We start from the raw sequence: 26,312 nt of genomic DNA on the forward strand, positions 1-26,312 counted from the left end.
CACCTTGTCTCTTCCTCCACGTACACAGAATTCCTGCAGAGTTTACCACACAGACGTCTTATGTTCTGCACTTTCCCATTGTCCCTTCTTCTGCTACCACCAATACTGTGCCCCAAATACTGTAATAGAGCCCCCTGAAATATTAGTACCACACAAATAGTGCCCCATAATGTAACACACTGTAATGGTAAGGGTAATTTATTTCTTCTTTCTCTCCTACCCCAGACATAGAATGAATGGCCCCAGCCTACCCCAGACATATAATAAATGCCCCTGCCTACCCCAGACATATAATAAATGCCCCCTGCCTACCCCAGACATATAATAAATGCCCCCTGCCTACCCCAGACATAGAATGAATGGCCCCAGCCTACCCCAGACATATAATAAATGCCCCCTGCCTACCCCAGACATAGAATGAATGGCCCCTGCCTACCCCAGACATATAATAAATGCCCCTGCCTACCCCAGACATAGAATGAATGGCCCCAGCCTACCCCAGACACAGAATGAATGGCCCCAGCCTACCCCAGACACAGAATGAATGGCCCCAGCCTACCCCAGACACAGAATGAATGGCCCCTGCCCACCCCAGACATAGAAGTAATGGCCCCAGCCCGCCCCAGACATATAATTAATGCCCCCCTGCCCGAGACATAGAATTAATGCCCACTGCCAGCCCTAGATATACAATAATGCCCCCCCAGACACATAAATAATGCCCCCTGCCAGCCCCAGATATAGAATAATGCCCCCCCCTGTCCCAGACACATAAATAATGCCCCCTGCCAGCCCCAGATATAGAATAATGCCCCCCGTCATATAATTAATGCCCCCTGCGGGCCCCAGATACAGAATAATATCCGCAAGCCCCCCCCCCCTGACATATAAATAATGCCCCCTGCAAGCCCCATATATAGAATGCCCCCCGTCATATAATTAATGCCCCATGCGGGCCCCAGATACAGAATGTGTCCCCCCCTGCCCCAGACACATAAATAATGCCCCTGCCAGCCCCAGATATAGAATACCCCCCGTCATATAATTAATGCCCCCTGCGGGCCCAAGATACAGAATAATGCCCCCCCCCCTGCCCCAGACATAAAATTAATGTCCCCTTTCTATAATTAAAAAAAAAATACATAATACTCACCCCTTTGGCGCAGGTTTCTTCCTGTCCTCGGTCTTCTGTGGCTTGGTGTAGAGGCTCAGGATAGTGACGTCACTGCCCCGCGCCTCCACACCAAGCCGCGGAGCTGCAGGGAGGGCCGGAGCTGACATGGTAAGTGCCAGCCTCCTCCACGCTACACAGGTTGCGCAATGACGTCGATTGCGCAACCTGTGTAGCTGCCTGTATACACAGACGCAGAAGCAGCGGTGCTGCGCTGCGCCTGTGTACTGATTAATAGTACCTGCATCGAACGATCGTACGATGCAGGTACTATACATTAAATCAAAAATTGTAAGGAGGGAGTGCGGGCGGCCCGGATCAGCGCCGGCCCGGCCCCAGACCGGCCCAGGACCGACCGGCCGCACCTGTGTGCAGCACAGACCGCACAGTCTGCGGCCCACCGGCCGGGCCCCCGGGCCCCCCCCCCCTAGTGTCTTAGAGTCCGGGCCCCATAGGGCAGTACCAGTTGTACTGCCCTATCGGCGGCCCTGGTGACAGGAGTCAGGGCCCACGGGCCAGACCAACCCTGGTGACAGGAGTCAGGGCCCACCGGGGGATTCCCCGGCCCCCCGGCGGGCCAGACCGACGCTGAACGGACCTCTGAATATTGGTAATTTATTGTACTTTAGTTCTAGGCTACAATGATCAGCTATAACAGTTATCACATGCGTCTGTAATGAAGCTTTAGTGTTAATCCTGGTTCTTATGACAACCCAACATTTTTAAAATTTAATTGTCACAGAGACCAAAAAAGTTCTGTCTGGGATTACAATGATAAAATATACAGTTCCGACTTACATACAAACTCAACTTAAGAACAAACCTATAGACCCTGTCTTGTATGTAACCTGGGGACTGCCTGTATTCTAAAGGCTTAAGCTTTGATCACATGCCAAGGTTACATTGTGTTGGTTACTGCATCTGCTAAAACGCAATGTTACCTCAGCATGTGATCAAGGTTGAAGTCTTTGGAATGTGTCAAAAACGCATCAAAAATGCAGCGCATCATGTGATGCCACACGTGGTGTGTTTGGTCCATTTTTAAGCATGCGTTTTCAGTCCATTTAAAAAAACCGCATCCGTTTTTGATTGTTTGCCATGTGTTAGGCTGCTTACAACCTGTTAACCTATTAAAATAATTGGGAAAAACGTACAAAAACAGTAAAAAAAACGGATGCGTTTTTAAACAGACTGAAAACGCATGTTTAATAACAGAACAAAAACACCAGGGTGATGCCTCACATGGCGTTTTGAACCTGTTTTTGGTCCGTTTTTAAGCAGTCCGTTAAACAACGCATGCGTTTTTTTGAAAAGGAGTCCGTTTTTGACAGGTTTTACCAATTATCTTAATTAAAACTGATCAAAAACGCATGCATTTTTTAACGGACTATATAAAAACGGACCAAAAATGGGTTCAAAGCGCCATGCGTGGCATCACCCTAAGGCTGGTGCCACATGTAACGCTTTGTCTGCGTTTGAAAACGCAAACGCAGACAAAGCTGCACCCACCGGGGAGGGCCACGGCTCGATCGCTTCGGCGTTTCTATTCGACATTAAATAAACGCAAAACACTGGCGACTCTTTCCCGATCACAAGTTTTTCCATAGAAACGGCGATACGATCTGGCCGCGGCCCGCCCGGTGGGTGCGGCTTTGTCTGCGTTTTCAAACGCAGAAAAAGCGGTACGTATGGCACCAGCCTTGGTGTTATTGCACACTGAGAATGTTTCTCTATGGTGAGGGGCTACTGCACGGCGGGCACAGGTCATTGTGAATGTAGCCTAAGGGTTAGTGCAAACAAACCAGCTTTACCGAGACACCTCTGGGGTTGATGCCCACTCTAGTTGGCATGTAAATACTTGATAGGTGGCACTACAGATATGATGTGTACTGTGAGCCCTAGGGTCACTTCAGGTGAGGGGCCCCGGCAGCTGTTACCGTGGGACCGGCTGTAGCAGACAGTGTCCGCTGGGGGCGCTATCCCGTAGTATCTGGCAGCAGCAGCGGCTGCTCCACCATCCTCCTCCTCCTCCTCCTGCCTGTGCCCCTCCCGTGACGTCACCGCCGGCAGCTCCTGCGCACTGACTCTCCATCTCCCCGGCGGAGGGCGCAGGCTGCCCGGGGAGAGCCGGCGTGATGAGGCTGAGCTGAGGCGGCTCCGGCATGGAGAGTGCACTGCTGTGCGATGATGAGATCTGTAAGTGAGCTGGCATCCTGGCGTTACCATTACTGTGCACCTGAGCTGCAGCCATAGCCCGTCCTGCTGTGACCACTACTCCGGGAACAATGTCAGGAAGGAAGGGCTGAGCCTCCTGTGGGTGATGCACGGGCCGGACCCATCTTACTAAAAATTAGCTGCAGATTTATTAAAACTAGTGCAGGGAAAGAGTGGAGTAGCGGTGGCCAATCAGGACGGCGCATTTGTATAGTTTAAAGTCACTGAGAAATAAGAGCCGGGCTTTGATTGGTTGGATGTGATAGACACTTTTTATTAGAGTAGGTTATGTGTTTTGGGGGTATTCACACCTGCTTTTTATTCTGTGCTTGCTGTATACTCAATGTGTATTCTGACATATATCTCTGTCATGTAACATATATTCTTCAAGCTATACCATGCATGTGACTACAAATCTGGTGTAATTAGATGTGTGTTGCCTTGATATTGTATATAATTCAGCAGTCAAACCGTTCAGCTTTGTAAGGAAATGTCTAGATGATAGAAATGTACTATATGTACTTTTCAGTGCAGAATCTGTGACACGATAGATCACGCTACTCCCTTACACGATGCAGAATAACATTCCTCGCTGCTGATAACCCATGCAGTGTGAACTGTGTCACAGATTCTTATTGGGACCGATGGCAGGTGCTTTTTTTTCCAAGATTTTTACATGGAAATATACTGAATTACAACACTGGCTTATACACTGAGGTCACTACAGACAGGTACCCACTGCCATTCATTGTATATATACCAGGAGTAGGCGAAAATATACTGAATTACAACTCTGGTATATACACGGAGATCACGACAGGTACATACGCACTGCCATTCATTGTCTATATGCCAAGAATAGGTGTAAATATATTGAATTACAACTGGTATATACACGGAGATCACGACGGGTACATTCTCACTGCTTTTATTGCCTATATACCAAGAGTAGGCGAAAATATACTGAATTACAACTGGTATATACACGGAGATCACGACAGGTACATACGCACTGCCATTCATTGTCTATATACCAAGAATAGGTGTAAATATACTGAATTACAATGCTGCTATATACACTGAGATCACGCCAGGTGCACTCTGCATTTTACTGCAATATACCAAGAGTAGGTGGAAAATATCATGAATAAAGTGGGTTCAAAATCACTGCTGCAGTGCAGGTTTTATCAAAGTATGTAGATGGGATCTGTATAAATTATATTGACTGTGGTGTGTGTGTAAATATTCCCCACATGTACTCAAACCACCATAGTAAATATCAGGGGACCATGTAGTTTCAGAATACCATTGGTTGTGGGTTTTGTTTCGGGATGTGTTCACACATGGCGTTTACTTACAACTTATCAACTTACAAAAAAAATAAAAAATTAAGGGTTCATGGCCAAGCGTATCTTTTTTAAACTGCAGACATGGGGCTGCACTAGAGGCAGTACTTTTTGATGGATCACTACACACATCCATATTTTTTTTAATGGACTCTGTGTCTGTTCAGTGAAAAACAAAATTGTCATACATGTGGCTGTATTTGGTACAATAACTCTTATGTAGAGTTCAGCAACGTCCACACATTGAGGTTTCTATGTTGGACACCTAAATCTCATTAAAGAAAATCTACGATCCAAACCAAGCATGGATAAACCATAGACACTTAGTAGATCCAGGCACCATGACTGTGCTAATCTTCTTATAATTCTAATCCATGGCCTCCTTCCTTTTAAAAGTCAGCTTTTATGATTATGCTAATGAGCCTGAAGGGTTCTGGGGGTTGTTACCAGAGCCCCTCAATGCTGCAGATTCACAGGCTGTTACAATGAACAGAAGATGTCTCACCCAACCCCCCGATCTCTCCCTCTGCCTGTATAATTTATGAGCAACAAGAAGTGCAGGAGGAGGGGACATCTGCTCTGCTCATCATAATAGCCGGTGAAGCAACAGCAGTGAGGGGTGTTGGAAGCACCCCCAGAGCTCTGAATGCTCATTAGCATAATTAATTAATTAAAAGTTAATTGAAGGAAGGAGGCGATGGAGAACAAATATAATAAGATTACCATAGTCACAGTGCCTGGATCTATGAGTATGTGTCCCTGGTTTATCATGATGGATTTTGATGGTAGATTTCCTTTAGAAACAGGAGAAAGTTTGCTGGACATTGGAGACGGGATCTCCATAGATACTGAGAAGAGCGTGCCATCCTGCCCAGTCATAAGGTGGCTCTCCGGTCTGTGCCCATGCATGATAGAGGTCGATGGCAGCTATGAAATGGTCACAGTTTGTGTGGTCACAGCCATTAAAAACATTTTTGTGCACTTTACCGAACAGTGTACCCTAATGATAGAAATGATAAGCACTAAAAATGCACGATAACAGATCCATCATACTCAGTAGTGGATTATAATATGGTAATATTGGTGGCATCTTGGGACCTAAGGCTTCTTAGGGAGGACATGGCCACCCACCGACTTTTATACTGCCTGAAGAGTTAAGTCTACCATCAAAATCAAACATGATAACCTGGGGCACTTACTCATAGATCCAGCCACCATAAGGCCCTTTCCACACTTGCGTTTTTTACGCGCGTTTTCTGCGCATGCTTTTGACGTGCAGAACTTGCATTGCACTCTGACCCATTGTAATCAATGGGTATTTTCAGACTTGCAGTTTTTTTAACGCGCGTTTAAATCTCGACATGCTCTACTTTTGCAAGTCAAGCGCGTGAAAAACGCACCATACAAGTCTATGGAGATGCATCAAAACCGCATTGCACTCTGAGACACTTGCAAGTGCAATGCGTTTTTCATGCATCAATTGCCATAGAAAAGATAGAGCTCAGTCCTGAGTCCATTTCACGCGCATTATCTGCGCGTGAAAAACGCATTGGAATTGCATTGAAAACGTGCATGAAAAACTGAGACACTGAACAAACTCTGACTGAAAACTGATTGAACTCTGATGCAAAATGTGCGTTTTTCACTGACCAAACCCTGATCGCACCCTGATCAATCTCTGACGTGATCTGCAACGCAAGTGTGGAAGGGGCCTAACTGTGGTGATCTTATATGTGTTATCCATGTTCCTTCTAAAATAAATTTGTATAGTTATACTAAAGAGCCAGAAGTGTTCTGGCTTCCCAGGCTGTTATGCTGACTTCCCTTTCCCTATGTCTGATTTAATCTTAATGCAGTAGTGGAAGTTTCAGCACACAGTGGGAGGGGCAGACCGAGTAATAGCCTGTGAAGCCAGATCACAGAGTGGCACCAGCAACACCCCCGGGACCCCAATGAAGACTAATTAGCATGATTTTTAAAGTTGACTTTAGAAGGAAGGAGGCTATAAATAACAAATAAAAGAAGATTACCACAGTCACAGTGCCTGGATCTATGGATAAGTGTCCCTTGTTTATCAAGATGGATTTTGATGGTACATATCCTTTAATAAAGAGAGGGACAGCCATAAAATAGTCATGTACATGTGTGGCAGCTGTCACACAAATCTATTCAAGAGCCCTCCTGGACCTGAACTGAAAGAAGTGACCTCCCTCGTTGTCAGTGGACCTTTATTCTGGTACCATAAATGTCAAATTATTTAAAGAAATTAGACATGTGGGGGCCCACAGTTTTCATACAGCCCATGGCAGTCTTACTCCGTCCCTGGTTGAAGCCAGCCTAAGACCTCTTGCCCTTGTGCTGTACTATACCTTCTTGGTTTGTATAGAGGAGTGTGAAAGACATTTTTTTTTTGTTAGGTCTAATAAAGATTGTGGTTAGTGTATACAAAGGTCCATGCACTGCCTTATCAGCTCCATGCACATGACCTTGTGCACAGCACTACATATATGTACACTGTATGCACTGTACAGGCAGTCCCCGACTTAAAGGAACTTAAACTGATGGTAGATGTGTCCTCAGGACTTTTTTTATTATAACTTTATATCATACGGAAATAGAGTTATAAAGGTTATGCCAGGGCGTATTAACATATTTAAAATGATTTTTCTCCCAAAATTTCTATACCTTTTCCATGCCTGTCCTATACTCCTTCCTAAGAGCTTGTTTAAACGCATAGATGGCATCCTCAGGTCCTTCTACTGGCAGAGTAGTGCCCCACGATTCAGTTTAGCGCTGCTTCAAGCTCCCAAGTCTAGGGGTGGACTGGCTGCCCCGGATCTGTATCTTTATTACCTGGCTTCCCAGCTAGTATATGCCCAGTGGTGGATAGATATAGACATGGGTAATGCAGCTACTGCACTGGCTGGTGCCCTGGTAGGTTCCTACGAGGCCCTTACAAACCTGCTGTACAGGTATAAGTCCCCATCTGATACCCCACTTCCCCTACGTACGGTAGCGGTGTGCTGGCGTAGGGCGCAATCCCTGGTAGACCCGAGCAGCTCTCCCTCTCTCTCGCCTAGGACTCCATTGTGGCTCTCTCACTTTCTCTCCCTCCCAGGCTGGACAATGTGGGGGGCGGCGGGGGTGAAATTTGTAGGCCAGCTCTTATCCCCGGAAGCAGAATTACTCAGCTTTAACGAGATAAGGGAGAGACATACTGTACCCAATACGGCCAGCTTCCATTACACGCAACTGCGACATGCATTCAAAGCCCAATTCGGCTCCTTCAGCCTGACAGTGAAATTCTCCAAACTAGAGACTCTGATGAGTACACCGGACCTCCCTAAGCCACTCACTCAGTGCTATGCTCTCCTACAAGAGCAAAAGTCCAGACCGTTTGATAGAGCCTGTGAACGCTGGAGACAGGATATCCCTGACCTGTCAGATGATGACTGGAGGGAGGTCGAACTGTCCTACTTCACATCTGTAGTGAGTGCGAGGGACTTCCTGATCCAATCTAAATTCCTCCATCGAGTATACTTCACCCCTACTAGACTATTCCGCATGGGAGCAATGCCCAATGACCTTTGCTTTCGCTGTCAGGCTGAAGTCGGATCCTTCCTGCATTGTGTCTGGTCCTGCCCTAGGGTCCATCTCTTCTGGTCCGAAGTGCTGGAGTTCCTAAATCTACACTTTGATTTCCCACGTTTACTGTCTCCCTCTGTGTGTCTCCTCGGCATCATAAATGAAGTTGTCAATGGCCACTATGACAAAATTTTCTTTAGGTTTGTATTATACTACGTGTGGTATATACTCCTCTCCATGATGAAGGAGACTGAGCGTGCTGGTATGTGTGTGTGTGTGTGTGTGTGACTGATTGTCTATGTGTCAATAGTTATTTGTGTTGTATCAAGATGTCTGGCTGCAGTATCCTGCTGTTATCTACTGTGTAATATCCCTCAGGTAGTTTTGAAACACAGCAAGAACCTGACTGTTACCCTGGCTGTTGCTTAATATTCCTGTAATGGGGGGAGGGAAATATGTGACAGACAATCTTGTTTTCTGGTTTTGTTTATTATAATTGTATAAAATTTCAAAAAACTGCAAAAATAAATACTTTTAAAAAAAATAAAGGTTATGCCAACTAGCTTGGTGTGCTCCTGAGCACAAAACCTAAAAGACATCTTATGGTAGCCTCAGAAACCTAACCTCAAAGTATGGAGTTAATAACATACCTCATCTGAGGGTAGTATGAAGTTTTTTATGCATTTTTAGATACCGTATGTACTTGAGTATAAGCCAAGTTTTTCAGCACAAAATTTGTGCTTAAAAGCCCTAACTCCGCTTATGCTCGAGTATATAAAAACATTAACACTGTACTCACCTTTACGACCCTCGTAGGTCCTCTTCTGCTTCCGATGCTCCAGTGCCGCCTCGGGTCCCTTTGGGTTCTTCTGCTCCTCTTCGGCAAGTTCTGCTCCTCTTCGGGTCCCCTCGTGATGCCGGCGGCTCACAATGACGTCGGCAAGTGGCTGAAGTTATTCTGTGTGCCGGCCGTGCGCAAAGACCCGAAGAGGAGCTGAAGAACCCAAAGACGACCGAAGGACCTGAGGTGGCACCAGAGCATCGGAAGCAGAAGAGGACCCACGGGGGATTTTTTTTTTTTTTTTTTTTAAACTATAGGGGCTGGCAGGCTATATACTACAGGGGGCAGGCTATATACTACAGGGGGCAGGCTATATACTGGTGGAGCATTTCCCACCCGAAGCTTATACTCCAGTCAATAGGTTTTCCCAGTCTTTTGTGTTAAAATTGGGTACCTCGGCTTATACTCAGGTCGGCTATACAGTACTTTATATAATATAATACTTTATATAATCTTTATATCACCTATTGGTTTAAATTTTTTTCTCAAACATTATGTTTTGACATATATTAGCCATGCCCCTTTTCCAAGAGACCACCATTGGCAAAATGTATGTATAAGTAGTGCGGTTATATAGTGTAGGTCAATATTATTTAGGTAAATTACGCCATAATTTTGGCAAATTTATCCCTGCTCTCAATAATAATCATTTCTGAGCTGTAGTTTGTAGGTAACCAGTAGGGGGAGTATGTGCGGCACTCTGGGCTAGTAATGTGTGAGCTGGACTTTCCAGCAGCGTGGCTGGTCTGGAGTGTATATAAGCACACACCTGCATGGGTCCTGTACTCGCTGAGCTGCTCATCACTGGTGGAGAGGAGGCCAGGAGACGATGGAGACACTTATGGATCTATCAAACCCTGAAGAAGAGGACTCTACTCTGCTCAGATACACCAGAAGTGCAGGTGAGGCAGGACAGTCAAGCAGCACAGTTATAGGGTATATGGGAAGGAAGTGGGGCAATAACAGTAGTAGAGTATAATTATGGGGCGAGTTGGAGTTGTAGGTCACAGTAAAGGGGTGATAATGGCAATCGGACTTGTGGGATAGCACGTGAAATCCGGGACTGTCCCGTTAGACCCAGGATTGTTAGGAGCTATGGATATCTATATTGTTGTCACTTCGGTTTAGTGGTTACCTTATATACTCGAGTATAAGCCTAGTTTTTCAGCACAAAAATATGTGCTGAAAACCCAAACTCGGCTTATACTCGAGTAAACAAAGTATAGGTTTTACCAGGTTTTTGTGGTAAAATTAGGGGTCTCGGCTTATACTTGGGTCGGCTTATACTCGAGTATATACGGTATTTAAAGATGCTTTTTAAAAAAACAAAAAAACAAAACCCTTATTTCTATTTCTGTGGACTGGTGATAACAGTGTAACGTGGAAACCCCAAGTGGTCACAAGACTGGGGTGTCCTGGCCACCAAAGTATTTATTCCCCTGTATGTACTTCATTGCCAATCCTATGCGAATACATTCTGTGGTGGCTTTTTATACAAACGGGAGAATGGGGCATCCCTGGGGGAGTACCTGGAGTCAAACCCTGCAATGATCAGACACTTATTCAATATTTTGAGGTTGGAGGGATAAGTATTTTGGCAGGAGCACCACGTTGAGAGATTATTGTCTACAATAGCAATGGTCGGCTTCAGAACTTGTGGTACATTGAACATAAGCAGTAAGAACCCCATGTTCTGTATCTTAAATTTAGGTTGTTTTTTTTCGTAAATTATTGTTGCACTAGGTACAAATATGTGTAATGACTAGGTTAGCTTTTGCTTTTGTTCAGGCTAACGTTCTCTAGGTTGGTAGGTGAAAGTGGAATATATTAAGTTTATTTATTTTTATAAAATATGTGGAAATGTCTTTTCTGCATATAGTAATGAACACCAAACACATCTTTGCTACATAACGGGTGACATCAGCAGAATATAGGTTACGGTACTTTAGGGCTGAGGACGCATGGGCTATGCTCACAGTACCTCATCTTGTAAGGTGTTACATTAGTAGATGATGTATGTGGGTTAAAATCTCATTCACTTTGCTCCCAGTTTAAATGCTATTCATTTTCTGCTCTCAGTTCTATAGTGAATAATCCAAAATGTATATATCCCATATATGACCCTAGAGGCAGGTCATCTTCATTTCCTACAGCTTTGGTTTTGCTAATTGTGAATTTTGTGCCATTAATGTGTTAAATCATTTATATAGCGTCTCTCATTTATGTGCCCTGGAGTCACTCGCACAGGAACACGGCCAGCCCTCGCTGCTGGAAACATCTCAACACCATCTCAGATCCTGAGTGCACTGGGATTATGTCCTCAGATCCACCTTCCAAGCTTTCCGTCTTTATCCCAGCACTTATATTTTACTCTGTTAATTACAAAATGCATCAAAACGGGAAATGTTTTTCTGATTATACGTAGGGATTTTAGACTGCTTTAACACATTGGGGCAGATTTATCAAGCAGTCTGAAAGTCAGAATATTTCCAGTTGCCCATGGCAACCAATCACAGCTCAGCTTTCATTTCACCAGTGCTCGTGAATATTTTAAAGGGGAGCTGTGATTGGTTGCCATGGGCAATTGGAAATATTCTGACTTTCAGACACTTGATAAATCTGCCCCATTATATAAAGGCGTGCTACAAGTTTTATACATGTAAGGAAAAGTGTGCAGAACGCTGTACTCGGGAGAAAGTTGGAATTGTTACGAGTCAAGTTTTCTTTGCCATTTCACTATGGTAACGGTTCAGTTGCTGAGGCGAGAAAGTGGCTCTTGTCGTTAAACAATAGATGACATCATGTGTCAGGCTGTCAGGGTGAGGCCGAACTGCACTCAGGAGGACACACGCTCCCGTTACATTTCCTTCTTCCTTGTGTACTGTATGTAAAAAGCGGATTTTCCCCTTTTGTTGGCAATGGGGGTTTCCAGACTCGGAAACTACACCATCAGATGAGCGAAACACAAGCTTGGGCCTGATTCATGTGTAGTATTATTCATGTGCATATATCCATTAGTACACACATACTGCATTTGTACAGACACATTGGGGCACATTTACTAAGGGTCCATCGGGTTTTGCGGTTTTTTCCAATTAGCCCTGAATTGCCCCGGATTTTTGGAGCATGCGATCGGATTGTGGCGCATCGGCGCCGGCTTGCATGCGACACAAATCGGGGGGCGTGGGCGCCGGACAACCTGACTGATTCGGACAAACTGCAGAATTTAAAAACCAAATTATGTCGCACTCACTTGCACCGGGAAGAAGAAGGTGAACTCTGGCGGACCTCAGCGAGGGAAGCGACACATGCAAGAAACTGGGCGCACAATCTTAGTGAATTGCGGCAGCTCTGAATCCTCGTCGGATCGGTGGCGTCAACGGGGCGGATAAGTAAATGTGCCCCATTGTTCTCTTGAAGAATAGATCAGCGTGTATTTCAACAAGATGCAATATCCCCACTATAATCCACAAACAATAACCCACTTTGGTCCATCAAGTAGCTTGCAAGACGAGTTGGGTTCCTATTTACGAAGGCGGTTCAATTTTTAAAAAAATTTTTCAACCTAGACCCCTTTTAGAAAGATACACTTCTCCCAATGTTCCTGCCAACCCCTCCAAAACATAGGATTTATCGAACTCTCCAAAATACGCTTCTGTCTTGGCGATGACTTCCTTGAGCTAAATTTTTTTCCCTCGCGCCATTTCTTCATGTTAGGGAACATGAAAAAGTTACAGGGAGCCAGATGTACGGGGAGTTTGGCAGCAATTCATAATGCAGTTCATGCAGTTTGGTGGCGACAATCCGGATGAATGTGCTGGTGCGTTATCGTGGTGAAACAGCACCTTCTTTTTCGCTAAAATCCGTCTTTGTCTCCTTCAATTTTTTATCTAAGCGCTCCAATAACTCACTGTAGTATTGTTCAGTGATCGTTATTCCTTTTTCTAAAAAATCCATGAGGATGACGCTTTTCGCAATCCAAAAAAATCATTGCCATGACCTTTCCGGCCGATGGGACCGTTTTCGCCTTCTTCGGAGCAGATTCACCGTGAGAAATCCATTGTTTTGATTGTTGCTTAGTTTCTGGTGTGTAATGATGAATCCATGTTTCATCAACGGTGACAACTCGACGCAAAAACTCCTTCGGATCTCGCTTGAATTGCTCCAAACACTGCTTTAAAGTTAACAGCCGCATCTGCTTGTTGTCCACCGTAACCAATCGCTCCTCATCAAAAACGAATGTTCGCCCACATTTAAATTTGTTGAACCAATATCTAACTGTGGTCATAGATGGCTAAGTGTCCACATAAACAGCATCCAACTTTGCTTTTATCTCTTCTTCGTATCCGAAAGCAAAAAATGAATTACCGAACAATGCTGCTCTTTTTCCACCTTAACGAAAATCATGAAACCCGTCTCACTCAAATGGCTGCCAAATCCTAAATAATCAATCAGTCTGCAATTTGTTTTGCCGTTGTTTGATAGATGGCAGCACACAATGATAACACCAACTTCCTTCAGGAACGCCCACTGTTGTCAAACACGGGTACTTATTGATCCACCCTCGTACAGTATATATGAGATTAATGTAATACTCAAAAAACACTTATTCGGGTATTCTCTCATATGCATACGTTTCTTTAATTACATGTGTTTTTTTTAAAAATGTATGTGTAATTTCACACAAATGTAGTAATGTTGCACAAATGTTGTCGCTTAGAAACGAGATTGTTGTCCTGGAATATGACCACGGCTGCTGAAGAATATGACCACGGCACTCCCCTTGCAGCCTCTAAACTTGACTTATCTCATGCAAATATGAACCTACTGTGCTCATTTTCACATGACTTTGAAGGAGATTTTTTTTTTTGTGGCAATCCGAGGCATGTAATAGTTAATGTAACGATGGATATTTCCCCCCTACTCTAAGTTTCCATTATTATCAGCGTATTCCCTGTTTACATAAGTATATTTGATGCCGAATCAAAGAACAAGTCCACAATATATGGCCTAGAACATTTTGGCATACATACAGGTACTGGGCCATGTAGACCTTTTATGGGAAGCTTATAAGAGGGTTGAGGTGCGCACGAGCCGTGTTTCTTTCTTTGTGCCTGTGTCCTCTAGAGCCATCACACACTATGGCAGGCCGTCACTGCTAATTCAAATCACCGGCCAACTAGTACAAGAAAAACATTGAAAGAGATGCCACTCCGAATCCAGGAGAAATGGTCATTTTACATTGTGACCCATTTTTATTTATACTGTAATGATCAGCAATAATAAAGCAGTGTGTTAAGAAATAAGAAAAAATCCCTCAATGCAACATCTTATTGATCCAATATTTGCTGGGTTTTTGCTTTTACAGTCACAATTTATAATCGGGTGAAGTTGTAAAATGGACTGAGCGATTGAAAGTAATATATTTTTACAGGTTTATAGGCATTCATATCATCACTATGGGGATTGTAAGCATTGTAAGTAATGAGATATAGAAAAGCCTGAGATGTGTCTAAGACTCTTGGCTTTTATGTTTACCCTGGGGCGTCCAAGCAGAGAGATCGTAAAGTCTGATGTACAATAACAGAAAACAACAAAAATGCTTAGACGGTAGCATCTTTGGTATGTGCCCCCCACAAACAGATGGTGGAGTAATCAAACATGATTGGCTACGCAGGACTAGTGTGCTAGCACATCATAAATATTTAGATTTGTACATGTCTTTGTATGGACATTTTAGAAGGATGTCATAGTCTCCGATCATCAATATACGTTTAAAGGGGTGGCCACTAATCCCAAACTTTAACAGGGTAAGTATAAGAACCTAAAAGGGTCACCCATATAGTAATTAACCTGTAAAAACGGGTCACATGACCCCTGGGCAGCAGCATACGGGTTCTCCTGTGATGTCCTGTGTCCTGCTGGCTTCCAGCAGACGGAGGGGGCTGTGCTGACATTACTATAGCACTCCCCCGCCTTCATCAGTGGTTAGTATAGGGGTGGGCATTTAATTTAAGGGAAAAAGTTAACTGGCACTCACGAACTCCGTTAAAATGTTCAGCTTTATTCATCCAGAATGAGACACAACAAGGATAAGGTGCAATATGCTTGTAAATCTGGCGCGTTTCAGACCCCTAGGTCCTTAATCATGGACATCTATGATTAAGGACCTAGGGGTCTGAAACGCGTCAGATTTACAAGCGTATTGCACCTTCTCCTTGTATTTTTGTATTGTCTCATTCTGTATGAATAAAACTGAACATTTTAACGGAGTTCGTGAGTGCCAATCAACTTTTTCCCTTTGGTTTGCATTCACCTACAAAAGTAGAAGACTCTCTTGGATTGAGCACCTGGTGGTGAGCACACCTGTTTTTCCTTTTGCATTGCTATGGGCATTTAATTTACCCATGGGGCCACATGAGAAATTGGAATGGTTTTAGAGGACCAGACTAATATATGTAACTCAGTTCTTCCCAATACCCATTTACTATATTCAGTATATAACCCATGCCTATGTAAAAAAACAAGTAAATAAAACATTACAATGATTCAATGAAAATATGAAGGACTTCATTGCATTATTATTTATTGATGGAGAGGAGAGCTCAAATGAGCTCAGGCGGGCAGGGCTGAGATAGCTGGAGGACCAGATGTGGCCAGTTTGGGCTAGAGGGACACACAGATATCAGAATAAAACAGCCCTTTAAAGATTTGCTCCAAGGTCACCAGGTTAGCTGCCACCAACTTGCCAGCAGTTAACCCAAAGCTATCTATGAACCAAGCTGAGTTGGTGGATGTTATTGCGATCTCAAACATATGAGAGGATGAGTGGATTAGCCACCGCGAGTATGACCTGTAGAGACCCAGGTTATAGTAATCTATTCCGGAATTATAATACACTATAGATCTATGATTAACATATAAGGATGAATAACCACAGCTCCACCACCCACAACATACCATATATTTTACTTATGGCAACACATACATTGATACTGATACAGTTTCCTATTCTATTACACAGCTACTTTGTTGTTAATGTACATTTCTAATGTAATGTTTTTAAGTGCTGGTATAAGACTTTAAGCTTCAAACACATTAAGCTTTTTTCATAGGATGTTAATTTATGACTTGCTGTAATATCTGAGCATTACAAGTTTCTATTCCTATGGATGACGGTGGATATAATGTTAATCAACTATTATGTAACAATAATTCCTATGCTGTATGCAAAGTTGTATTGGTTAAAGGGAACCTCTGGCCAGGTTTTACCCCACTACTAGCCCCCTCAGGTAAGGGATGAAATGACCTTTCTAGAATTCCCTCAAATGTCTTCTCATCCCACTTTCATATGAGAGGAGTCAAGTTTAGGGGTTGCAAGGTTAGTGTCACTTCAGAAGCCCCAATCTTCTGTTCTATAGCACCTAGAAACATGCTTTGTGTCATATTAAAGATAAGATTCTTATGAGATTTTTATCTTCTGTAGCAGAACTCCAGATAATGGCAGTAAAATGTAGGCAGGAGCTGGATCTTTATCTGCATCTTGCATTTCCAAATATGTATTTAGCAGCCCGTATCTCTGGTTCTGTAGATAACAGAACCACAGGCCTGGTTTGATCTGAAAGAGGAGATTCTTTTAATATGACAAAAATAACTTGTTTCTAGAACAAAAGATATGGCCTTCTGAAGTAACACTACCCCTGCAACCATTAAAATTGACTCATCTTATGTGAAAATGGGATAATAAGAGTCACATTTCCTGACTTTGGGAGATATTATTAGTGGGTACACTGGGAGCCCAAAGAGGGAACCTTAGATAGGACATTAAATACTCTACCAGAAAGTATAGTGGAGTAAATCCAGACAGATTCTCTTCAAACTCTGTTTTCACAAAGGTTACATTTTGATTACCACAAAATTATAATAAAGTTGCTGATTTGCTCAGATTTTACAGTACAATTGCAGGTGTTGAAGCAGTCTAAAGTTTTCTTTGTTTTCCCACTTGGTAAATGTTCCCTTATGTGTGAGCGATGTCATAAACTTGTCATATCTCCTAATGATTTTTTTAACTTTCAGTGCTTCCATCTGAGCAAGAATTTCACATTGCAGCCAAGACCAACAACATTGAGAAGATGCTAGAGCTGATGAAGAAAGGGGTGGATGTCCGCGCCAAGAACAGTGTAGGTACCGTGTCCCTTCCACTTTACTGCCACAGTCTACTCTTCACAATGGTTAACTAATGCAGGAGAGATGCGTCTACTCTAGTTAGAGAAGAGTGGAACTCATTCATATCTGTGAAATGTTGTTCCATTACCTATACATGAATGGAAAGTTAAGCTGCTGTACAAGGTTCCAGGTCACAAATAACTAAAACATACAGTGTCCTACATCATAAGTGTATATTTCTTGAGGAAATTCCCATGGCTTGAATTCAGAGAAATCCTTATTCTTATTCATGTGCCAAAAGGGTTTTGGTGGACCATGGGAGAGGCCATGATGTCCTGTGCATGTTGTCTTGCAAAGTTTCACAGGAGGGCACGGTCACTCAAAGCTGAGTGGTAGGCACATGACGGTGAAACTGGCAGAGACCGCACATTGTGGACACACCCACAGTGCACTAAAATGCTAATTTGCATATGAATTAAAAAGACACACATGGATATGATACACAGCACTTAACCTACAAATCTGTAGGTGTAGTTTATATGTGACACAGAAGCTGAAGGACCCTTTAATGTTTAAAAATCCTATGTATATTTGGAGGAGAGAGATGGGACCAATAAAGGGAATACGAACACCAACCACTGTCCGGTTGATTGCTTTGTTAAATGGCATCAAAGGTGTCATGTTGTGACTACCATCCCTCCACCATCACATGCATGCATGCATGCCTGGCCTTTACGAAGGCCATATTCTTGGTGCTCACCTGGACCAGATCCCGGGCGAGTTCAGGGACGGGTGGAGAAGAAGTGAGCGCTCCTCACCTCTGCCATCTCCATTGAAAGACAAATGGCCGCATCATGACGGGGTGGCATAGACTTCTATTGTGGGCCTTAGGTTTGTGTGCGAGAAGCTTGGCCTATAATAGGAGAACTACTGAGTAAATGTCTGGTGAAGTTACGCTCTACAGGCACTTTATCATGGTTTCCCCACCTTATGTTCCAGGTAGACAGGACAGCCCTACACTGGGCAGCTGGGGCTGGACATGACCAAGCGGTCAAGCTGCTGTTGGAGCACGATGTCCCTGTGGATGAGGAAGACTGTGTATGTATCTGCTCTGTCTGCTTGACATGTAAATTTTTGTCATCATTGGAAAAGCACCATTAATCAATATTAAAAAAAATAGTTCTTTCCAAACACTTAGTAATATGTGACAATATACCCATTAATGCATCATAACATTTCTATTATTCCCTGATCTTCTTCCATTGGAGCAACCTATATCTGTAATCTTACAAACCCACACTAGATATTGACTGCCCAGTTTGTCATAAGATTCCTCTAATGTTTTCTTTTATTGGATCCCAAGTTTGGAATGAATGCGTTACTCCTTGGAGCCTGGTTTGGACATCTTAAGGTTATTCAGGTCCTTGTCAACGCTGGAGCCAAAATCAGCTGTGAGAACAAGGTGAGGTTCAGTCTGGGTGATAATTTGTATAAAAATTTATGGATCTGTTATCGCGTCCGTAAACACATATCAGTCTTAAAATAAATTCTTGGCCATCTGGCCGCTCATTGAGCATTCGGCTCCCTAGTTGTGGTCCTGTTGGTGAAGGTTGGAATGTACCTTTACCTTTAAATGTGATAGAATTTCATCATTAAAAGTGGTAGGAAGCGGTTGGTCAACATATGGAACACCATGAAGCGTGCATGAGTCTTCTACCTATCTAACCTGAAATGATAATACAACTTGTTTCCATCGTGTTATACTGATCTTCAGACAATCATAGACCCTTGTCTATGGGAGCTTACAGTTCACCCATATGATGGCTATGGCTAGTATTACCCAAATCTGACATGCCTGTATTGTCTGCCGAAATATTCATAATTGTTTGTTAAATTTCCAGAGTGGCTTAAACCTTTTACAATGTGCAGCAGAAAGAGGTCACATCAAAGTCATGGAGTTCATCATGGAAGATCTGGAGGACATCAAGTTAGACAAGACTGATAAGGTAAAAGGGACTAGGTTAGCGATTCACAAATGTTCTGATATGATACCACAAGTATAGAGTTTTCTGACTAATGAGGAGGCTGAGTGACTTTGAGAAGATGTTTCAACATATTTTTGCAGTGTTTCTGCAGTTCAGGGAATGGAAACAAGTCAGGTGGAGCGGAACATGTTTTTATTTTGTGAGTTTAAAATAGGCGGAAGTGTAAGCGTTATAGAATTTCCTGGAGTTATTTTTTTGAGTGTCCACTAAACAAACAGAATTTTACAGTATGTACTCACTGAGGAATGAGGAGTCATAGATAAGGAGGGCCTATCTCATGGTGGCCGGACACCCCATGCTAATATCCTTTTCCACTATATTTCCTTATATTGCTGTTATGTTTTCATACATGGCAATTGTTAAATATAATTTTAACCTGCTATAACTGCTAAAATGATTAAAGGAAATCACACTTACTCATGGATCCAGGCACTATGACTGCGGTAATCTATTTTTGTTATCCATGGTCATTCCTTCTAAAATCAACTTTCAAAATCATGCAAATGATGATGAGCTTTAAAAGCTTCTTGGGAGGTTCCCAGAGCCCTTCTGAACTGCAGATTCACAGGCTGTCACACCCTTCCTATCTACTACTGCTCGGCGCTCCATAACCCCCTTCCCTTATGGATAACAAATATTAGAAGATTACTACAGTCATGGTGCCAGGATCTATGAGTAACTGTCCCTGGTTTTTCATGATCGATTTTTAATGGGAGATCTTCTTTAAAGGGGTTTACCCACGAAATCCCCATCCCCAGTGATCTTTACACAAGAAAGATAATTTTTGCTCAGTTTACTTTAGAATTTTACTCCGTTTTATTGCTGTTTTAGCTCCTATCACTCGGTTATGGTTAGTGTAAGATTCCAGAGTGTGGATGGGGACTCTCTAAGCAGACACATTGGGGCTTATTTACTTAGGGTCCACGTGCACACTTTTGTCTGGCTTTCCAACATTTCTGGGGATTGCGCGGCTGTGACAAATATTTAACAGGGGTTTGCACTGGGACTGTGTTGTACGCGATCGGATTTTGGCGCGTTTGTGCCTGCTTTCATGCGACAGAAATCGGGGGCGTGCCATCAGACGTTCAGACAGACTCGGACTGAGCACGGAATTCAACTTTCAAATTGTGTCGCAAGCCCAAGCACTTACATGCACTAGGAAGAAGAAGGTGAACTCTTGCAGTCTGGAGCGGGGAAGCGACACATGCAGGATATCGGGCGCACTATTTTAGTGAATCGCTGCACAGTGCATTCTCGTCGGACAATGCACTTTAGGGGAACTTCGTCAGGCAAGTAAATGTGCCACATTTTGATCCATCTAGTTCTGTGAGCTGATTCATGGGAATAATAGTCAGAAGATTCATGGTCGTATCCAGGGGCAACCAAAATTGCAAACACCAGGACTGATTGAGACAGGTTGGAATTATATCTGTGAAATGCTGTTTTTAAGTTAATAAGCTATACGTTAGTGGGGTATTATCATATATAACATATTCATGACAATTCCGGAGAATTAGTGCAGTTTCCATTGTATTAGTTCTATCTTGCTTGCCCCTTTTTAATGTTACATGTAGTCATTGGTATATTAGCCCTATTCAACTCTCTATAATGAAAAAACCTTGTAATAAATAACATAAAGACAAGACATATGCAGCACATAGACACATGTTTTATTGTATTTACACACCAATCCAGTGTATAGGCAGATCCTAAAATAGTACAGCAGGATCACAAGGGCTGGGCCTTGTTTATATCCTAGATCCTGGAAAAAGCTGGAAGGGTGAAATTAATTTTATCTGATAAAGGGATTCTTGAATTTTACACTTTTACACTTCTTCTCATCATCCTCATTGGACAGCCTACAAAAACATGTACAACTAATATATAAAGTTGAGTGTATGTCCTCTAAAGGAAGCATGTTCCTATGGAGAGGGGCGGCACTCACCTCCTCCTCCTCTCACCGCGCTGCCTTTTGGCAGCCGTGCTACGGTGCGGCGGGCACACGGCAGTGTGCATGTAGCCATAGGGAGAGAATTATCCAAAGTGTCTGAAGTAAAGCTGTTCCAGTAAAGCTGTGCAAAAATGAAACTTCAGCTCTGATTGGTTTCCATGGCCAAATAGAACAGTTCTGCTCTCAGACACTTCTGGCAGGTAGAAGCTGAGACGTGATTGTTTGCTCTTCTGCCACAGGTCATTAATATGAGCTCTGAGCTTTGATTGGTTACTATAGACAATGAGTATAAGACGGCTTAGGTATGAGGTAAGATGACAACCACTATATACAGGAGCCATTGTGTGTTGTGGCAGTATGCAACCAATCAGAGCTCAGCTTCTATTTTGCCAAAGGTCTTTAATATCAGCTCTGAGCTTTGATTGGTTACTAAAGGCAATGAGTGTAATTCAGCTTATGCGTGAGATATGGTGGATAGAGACAGTCAGGTACAGACAGACAGGTAGAGTGAGTGACCGACAGACGGGCAGGGAGAACGAGTGACAGAGACAACCAGTGAGTGTAAGTGAGAGACAGGCAGATAGAGAGACAGGTGGGGAGAGTGAGGGACTGAGTGAGAGACAACCAGTGAGTGTAAGTGAGAGACAGGCAGACAGAGAGACAGGTGGGGAGAGTGAGGGACTGAGTGAGAGACAGCCAGTGAGTGTTTGACTGACAGGTTTATTTTGTTATAGCTATTTAGTTATTTACTATCCCGGGCAACACCGGGATCTACAGCTAGTTGTCTAATAAAACGCAATGGGGGAAGGGGTTTGCTAATGCACAGCCCAACAACACTAGTCTAGTGCTATGCCCGATTTATAAAGCTGTTGATGAATTCTGGTGCAGATTAGTACTGTTGGGTATAAGCTGGAAAGCGTAAAACCCTGGTCTAAAAGCTTTTTTAATTGCGTCGCAAGACATTTTTTTGGGGCAAAGTACACCAGAAGTCTGGCCAGAAGTGGCTTCATAAATTCCCTCCAATGAATTTTATTCAGATATCATGTGACACAATCCCAGCTTTCTTCTTTGCTTTTCATTTTATATGGGGCTTATTTTTGCAAGACAGTTGGCACCATTGAGCAGTACGTAATAGGAAATAATAGGCTCTCAGCAACATCCCTATTATGTTTTTGGTCGGGGGTGACATTTGTGGCAATACTGTATGTTGGGGTCTATGAATCCCAACCAATGAAAAGCCAAGGTCACAAGTGACCACGGCCTTGTCACAGATCCCAAATCACAGAAATAAAGTTCTGCATCTTTTTCATCTGGGAACGATGGCTACCTGAAACAAAGTCCAAGGGGACTTATAGGGGATTATAGTCATTCAAAGGTTACAGTCACATGATGGCTTTTGATTATTTAGAGATGGGAACCGGGCCAAATCACCTGAATGGTTGCTGTAGGTAATGACCTGGCTTTACCTTTGAACCAGTTTCTGTATGTTTCCCCCATTGTTAAGAGATGATGAGGAAAAACCTATATACCACTTCACTTCCTTCTCTTGTAGCTCGGGAGGACGGCTTTTCACCTGGCGGCTGAACATGGAAAGTTAGAGGTGGTGGAATTCCTGATCGGGTCTGGCTGTCAGCATAGCCTGAAGGACCAGGTATCATTATACAGAGTCCTAAAGATTTTATTACTATTGATTTTTATTCAGTCTTTTATTATGGAGAATGTATTTACATTCACCTCTGATAATGCAGTGATAAGATGTTCACTACACACGACTTGTAGGAAGGCTGAGTACAGGGATTAGACTCCATTATGACGTCTGGACGCTTTTATGGACTCTACCTACAAGGAAGTCTGGATGCATTTATACTGCCTGTAACTAGATATTTCTGTTCATCCAGAAAGAAAGTATGCAGTGCATGGGAAATTCTTATAACAATACTGATACATATCCTAGATACCCTTTCTACTGTATTATTGCTGCATAATATACACATTGTTGCCAAAATGCCATTGATAAGATTGATAATTAATTAATAATTGATAAGACTGGTTTGTTCTAATGTCCTTTAAAGGAAATATATCACCAGGATGAAAGATTGTAAACCAAGCACACTGACATATTGCTGTGTGCCCCCTCTGGCAGGATCTGCTCTTCTTTAAGCTTCTTATGCCCTTGTTTTTACCAAAAAAGGCTTTAACACGAATGCAAATAAGCCTGAGGGGCACCAGGCTCCATAACTGTTAATTGAGACAGGAGCCCCTTGGACTCATTTTGGATAATTTTTAATACCTTTTTGGTAAAAACCAGGGGATAAGGAGCTGAAAGAAGAGCAGATCCTGCCAGAGGGGGCACACGCCAGTATGTCGGTGTGCTTGTTTTACAATCCCTCATCCTTTCCTTTAAGATGTCATGGAAAAGTCAACAAGTAACTAATTCCTCATTGTCCATTTATGTAAATAAATAAATCTGCTGCTGTAGTCATATTGTGAAAAATACAGCTGCACATTGAATAGAAGGATTATTTACATCTAAAAATTGGAGGATTTTAGCATATCTTTTAATCAAATAGTGGGAATCCATTTGCCTGGGCAAGGTGGGGATTGTACACTTACCGAATTTGGTATAAGGTGACCTGTGGACAGGGCAGATCCAGTCATATTCTGCCCCAACTGCAGGTAGATAGAAGCAGTCCCACATGTACAATACAAAATAACAAAGTAAGGTTACAGACACTCGCAGCGTATTATACACAGATTTTCCATGTGGATTATTTCTACGGAAAATCTGCAGCATAATACAGTAGTAGTGTAGTCGTAGGGATTTATCCAAGTCCCCTACATCCACTGCAGAAAAAAAGTATGATCCGTAGCATCTAGCTTATCTTTGTCTTCTAGTTGTCTTATGCTACATGTATTTGAAGTATAGAGGTCTATGAGAGTTGTGTGAATGTAGCAGTATATCTATAGAGGTATTTTTATCTTCATCCTGAGTAATATGTCTTTCCATTGCAGGAGGACAACACAGCTCTGCACTTAGCAGCAAAGAATGGCCATACAGCAGTTTTACAGAAGATTGTTGAGATTGGAGTAGAGCTGAATGAAAAAAATCTGGTGGGTGCGAAATACAGTTATAGGCTGCATTCACACACATGTATGGGGGACGTATATACGGCCAATATACGTCCCTCATACACTTCTATGGGCTGACGGCATTGTACGGGAGCGGTACGGTGCGGCACCGTACCGCTCCGTAGCCCGGGAAAAGATAGGACATATTACAGTGCCGTGGCCCATATGTTCCTGTGGAGAGGGGCGGGGGTGAGCTGCGCTCAGCTCCTCCTCCTCCTCCTCTCCCCGCGCGCTGCCTTATACCTGCCGTGCTACGGGCCATGGCAGTGTGCATGTAGCCTTACAGTTAGTGCTCATGGAAGGGAATCCGCTTTCCTACCTCTATACAGTCTCAATATAAAGTCTTGGGAAATCTGTTTCATGGCTCTGGATTAGGTTGTTTCTGCAGAATTTGCATTGAAACGGATGAATGGGACAGGTGCAAACTAACTTGTACTATGTGTAAATAGAAACTATGGATCCACGTAGCTGTACTAATAGGAGGGGGGATATGTATACTTGTGGGGACCACCTTTGCAGACAATTGTTGGAAAGGACAATGCAAATATGTTTTCCTGTATGGAAAAACTTTACCTCCAATGCCACCTTTTTAGAGTGCTGCTCCTTATAAATCAATGCCAGACTTTCAAGAAGCCTTGCTACATGAACTAGTACAGGCGGTCCCCAGGTTACGTGCAAAATAGGTTCTTTGGGTTTGTTCTTAAATTGAATTTGTATGTAAGTCAGAACTGTATATTTTATAATTGTAGCTCCAGACAAAAAAAAAATTTGCCCCAGTGACAATTGGATTTTAAACATTTATTTGGTGTAATGGGACCAAAGATTGTCAATAAAGCTTCATTACAGACACCTTACAGTTGATCACTGCAGCCTGGGACTAAAGTCAAGTAGAGAGGTCCATCTGTATAAGTTGGGTGTCTGTAAGTCGGGTGTTCTTAAGTAGGGGAACACCTGTACTTAGCTGAACCAGTCCCATCAGCAAACCAGCACTATTTCAGAGTTATTTTTTTTTTTATGTGAATATTTCATTGCTAGCCTAGTGGGAAAAAATCCTTAGTTTGGTTTGTTAGAAATCGTGTATAGTTTTCAAGTGGAACCATATGGGGAATTGAATGCTTAAATAATTTGGTGACACCACTTATTTTATTGGTGAACAGGAAGGACTGACCGCCTTACATCTGGCCACAGAAGGGGGGCACTATGAATGTGTCAGGATTCTCTTGGAAGCTGAATGTGATGTCAATGTGCAAACAGAGGTAAAGGTTGTCTTTTGTGATATAGTTTCTGGACTATATGCAGTAAATTCCATAGTAGAGTGTAGCCTGGCGTGACACCACGGTTGTTCTATAAACATATGGGCACATTTATAGCCGCCACACTGAACGTGTCTATCTGCATTCTTTCCTATGAAGACTTTGATAAACTAAAGGTGTTTCTATACAGACATTTTTCACACTTTGCTGCATAAGCAGAATAGTTTTTTTGTCTACTTTATTAAAATATTGATTCAGCTTCACTTTAGAAGTTTGTTAGTCTTTGATGTAACCTGATATACTGATATCCCCTGCTGTCCCAACAAACGCCCCTGTCTGTATTTTACAGCAGCCTTTAGATATTTACTGAGTTCTGAACTCCTGAAATGACTGCTTCAGCTAAACTGTGCATTTTAATTATCAGTAGTAATTAAATAGATTCAGACCCATATGATTAATCACATAAAGGGGTTATAGAAAGAATCCCCAGGATGGAGATAAGAATCTGATCAGTAAGTGGGGAGGGGTAAATTACAAGAAAGGAGGTCCTGTTCTCACAATAGGATGGAGTAACAGGTTGACTATTTGTTCTATCGCTCCATTTAATAGCA

The 26,312-nt window shown here is 42.9% G+C and overlaps 1 protein-coding gene across 5 annotated transcripts in view; it reads left to right on the top strand.

Moving 5' to 3' along the window:
• Positions 1–26,312, top strand: part of ANKDD1A (ankyrin repeat and death domain containing 1A) — a 42,913-nt gene that overhangs the window by 8,054 nt on the left and 8,547 nt on the right. The window contains exons 1-8 of one of the 5 annotated variants that reach the window (XM_072148631.1): positions 3,196–3,367; positions 17,234–17,337; positions 18,323–18,421; positions 18,687–18,785; positions 19,225–19,329; positions 22,872–22,970; positions 24,332–24,430; positions 25,606–25,704. In XM_072148631.1, coding sequence (XP_072004732.1) covers positions 3,334–3,367; positions 17,234–17,337; positions 18,323–18,421; positions 18,687–18,785; positions 19,225–19,329; positions 22,872–22,970; positions 24,332–24,430; positions 25,606–25,704 — 738 coding nt within the window. In that variant the 5' untranslated portion in view covers positions 3,196–3,333. Of the gene's footprint in view, positions 1–3,195; positions 3,368–9,945; positions 10,060–17,233; positions 17,342–18,322; positions 18,422–18,686; positions 18,786–19,224; positions 19,330–22,871; positions 22,971–24,331; positions 24,431–25,605; positions 25,705–26,312 lie in introns of those variants that run through there. The other 4 variants (XM_072148633.1, XM_072148630.1, XM_072148632.1 and 1 more) reach the window with 4 other exon arrangements.

Source organism: Engystomops pustulosus, chromosome 4 (assembly GCF_040894005.1).
Source record: "Engystomops pustulosus chromosome 4, aEngPut4.maternal, whole genome shotgun sequence".
In the NCBI taxonomy this organism is placed as follows: domain Eukaryota; kingdom Metazoa; phylum Chordata; class Amphibia; order Anura; family Leptodactylidae; genus Engystomops; species Engystomops pustulosus.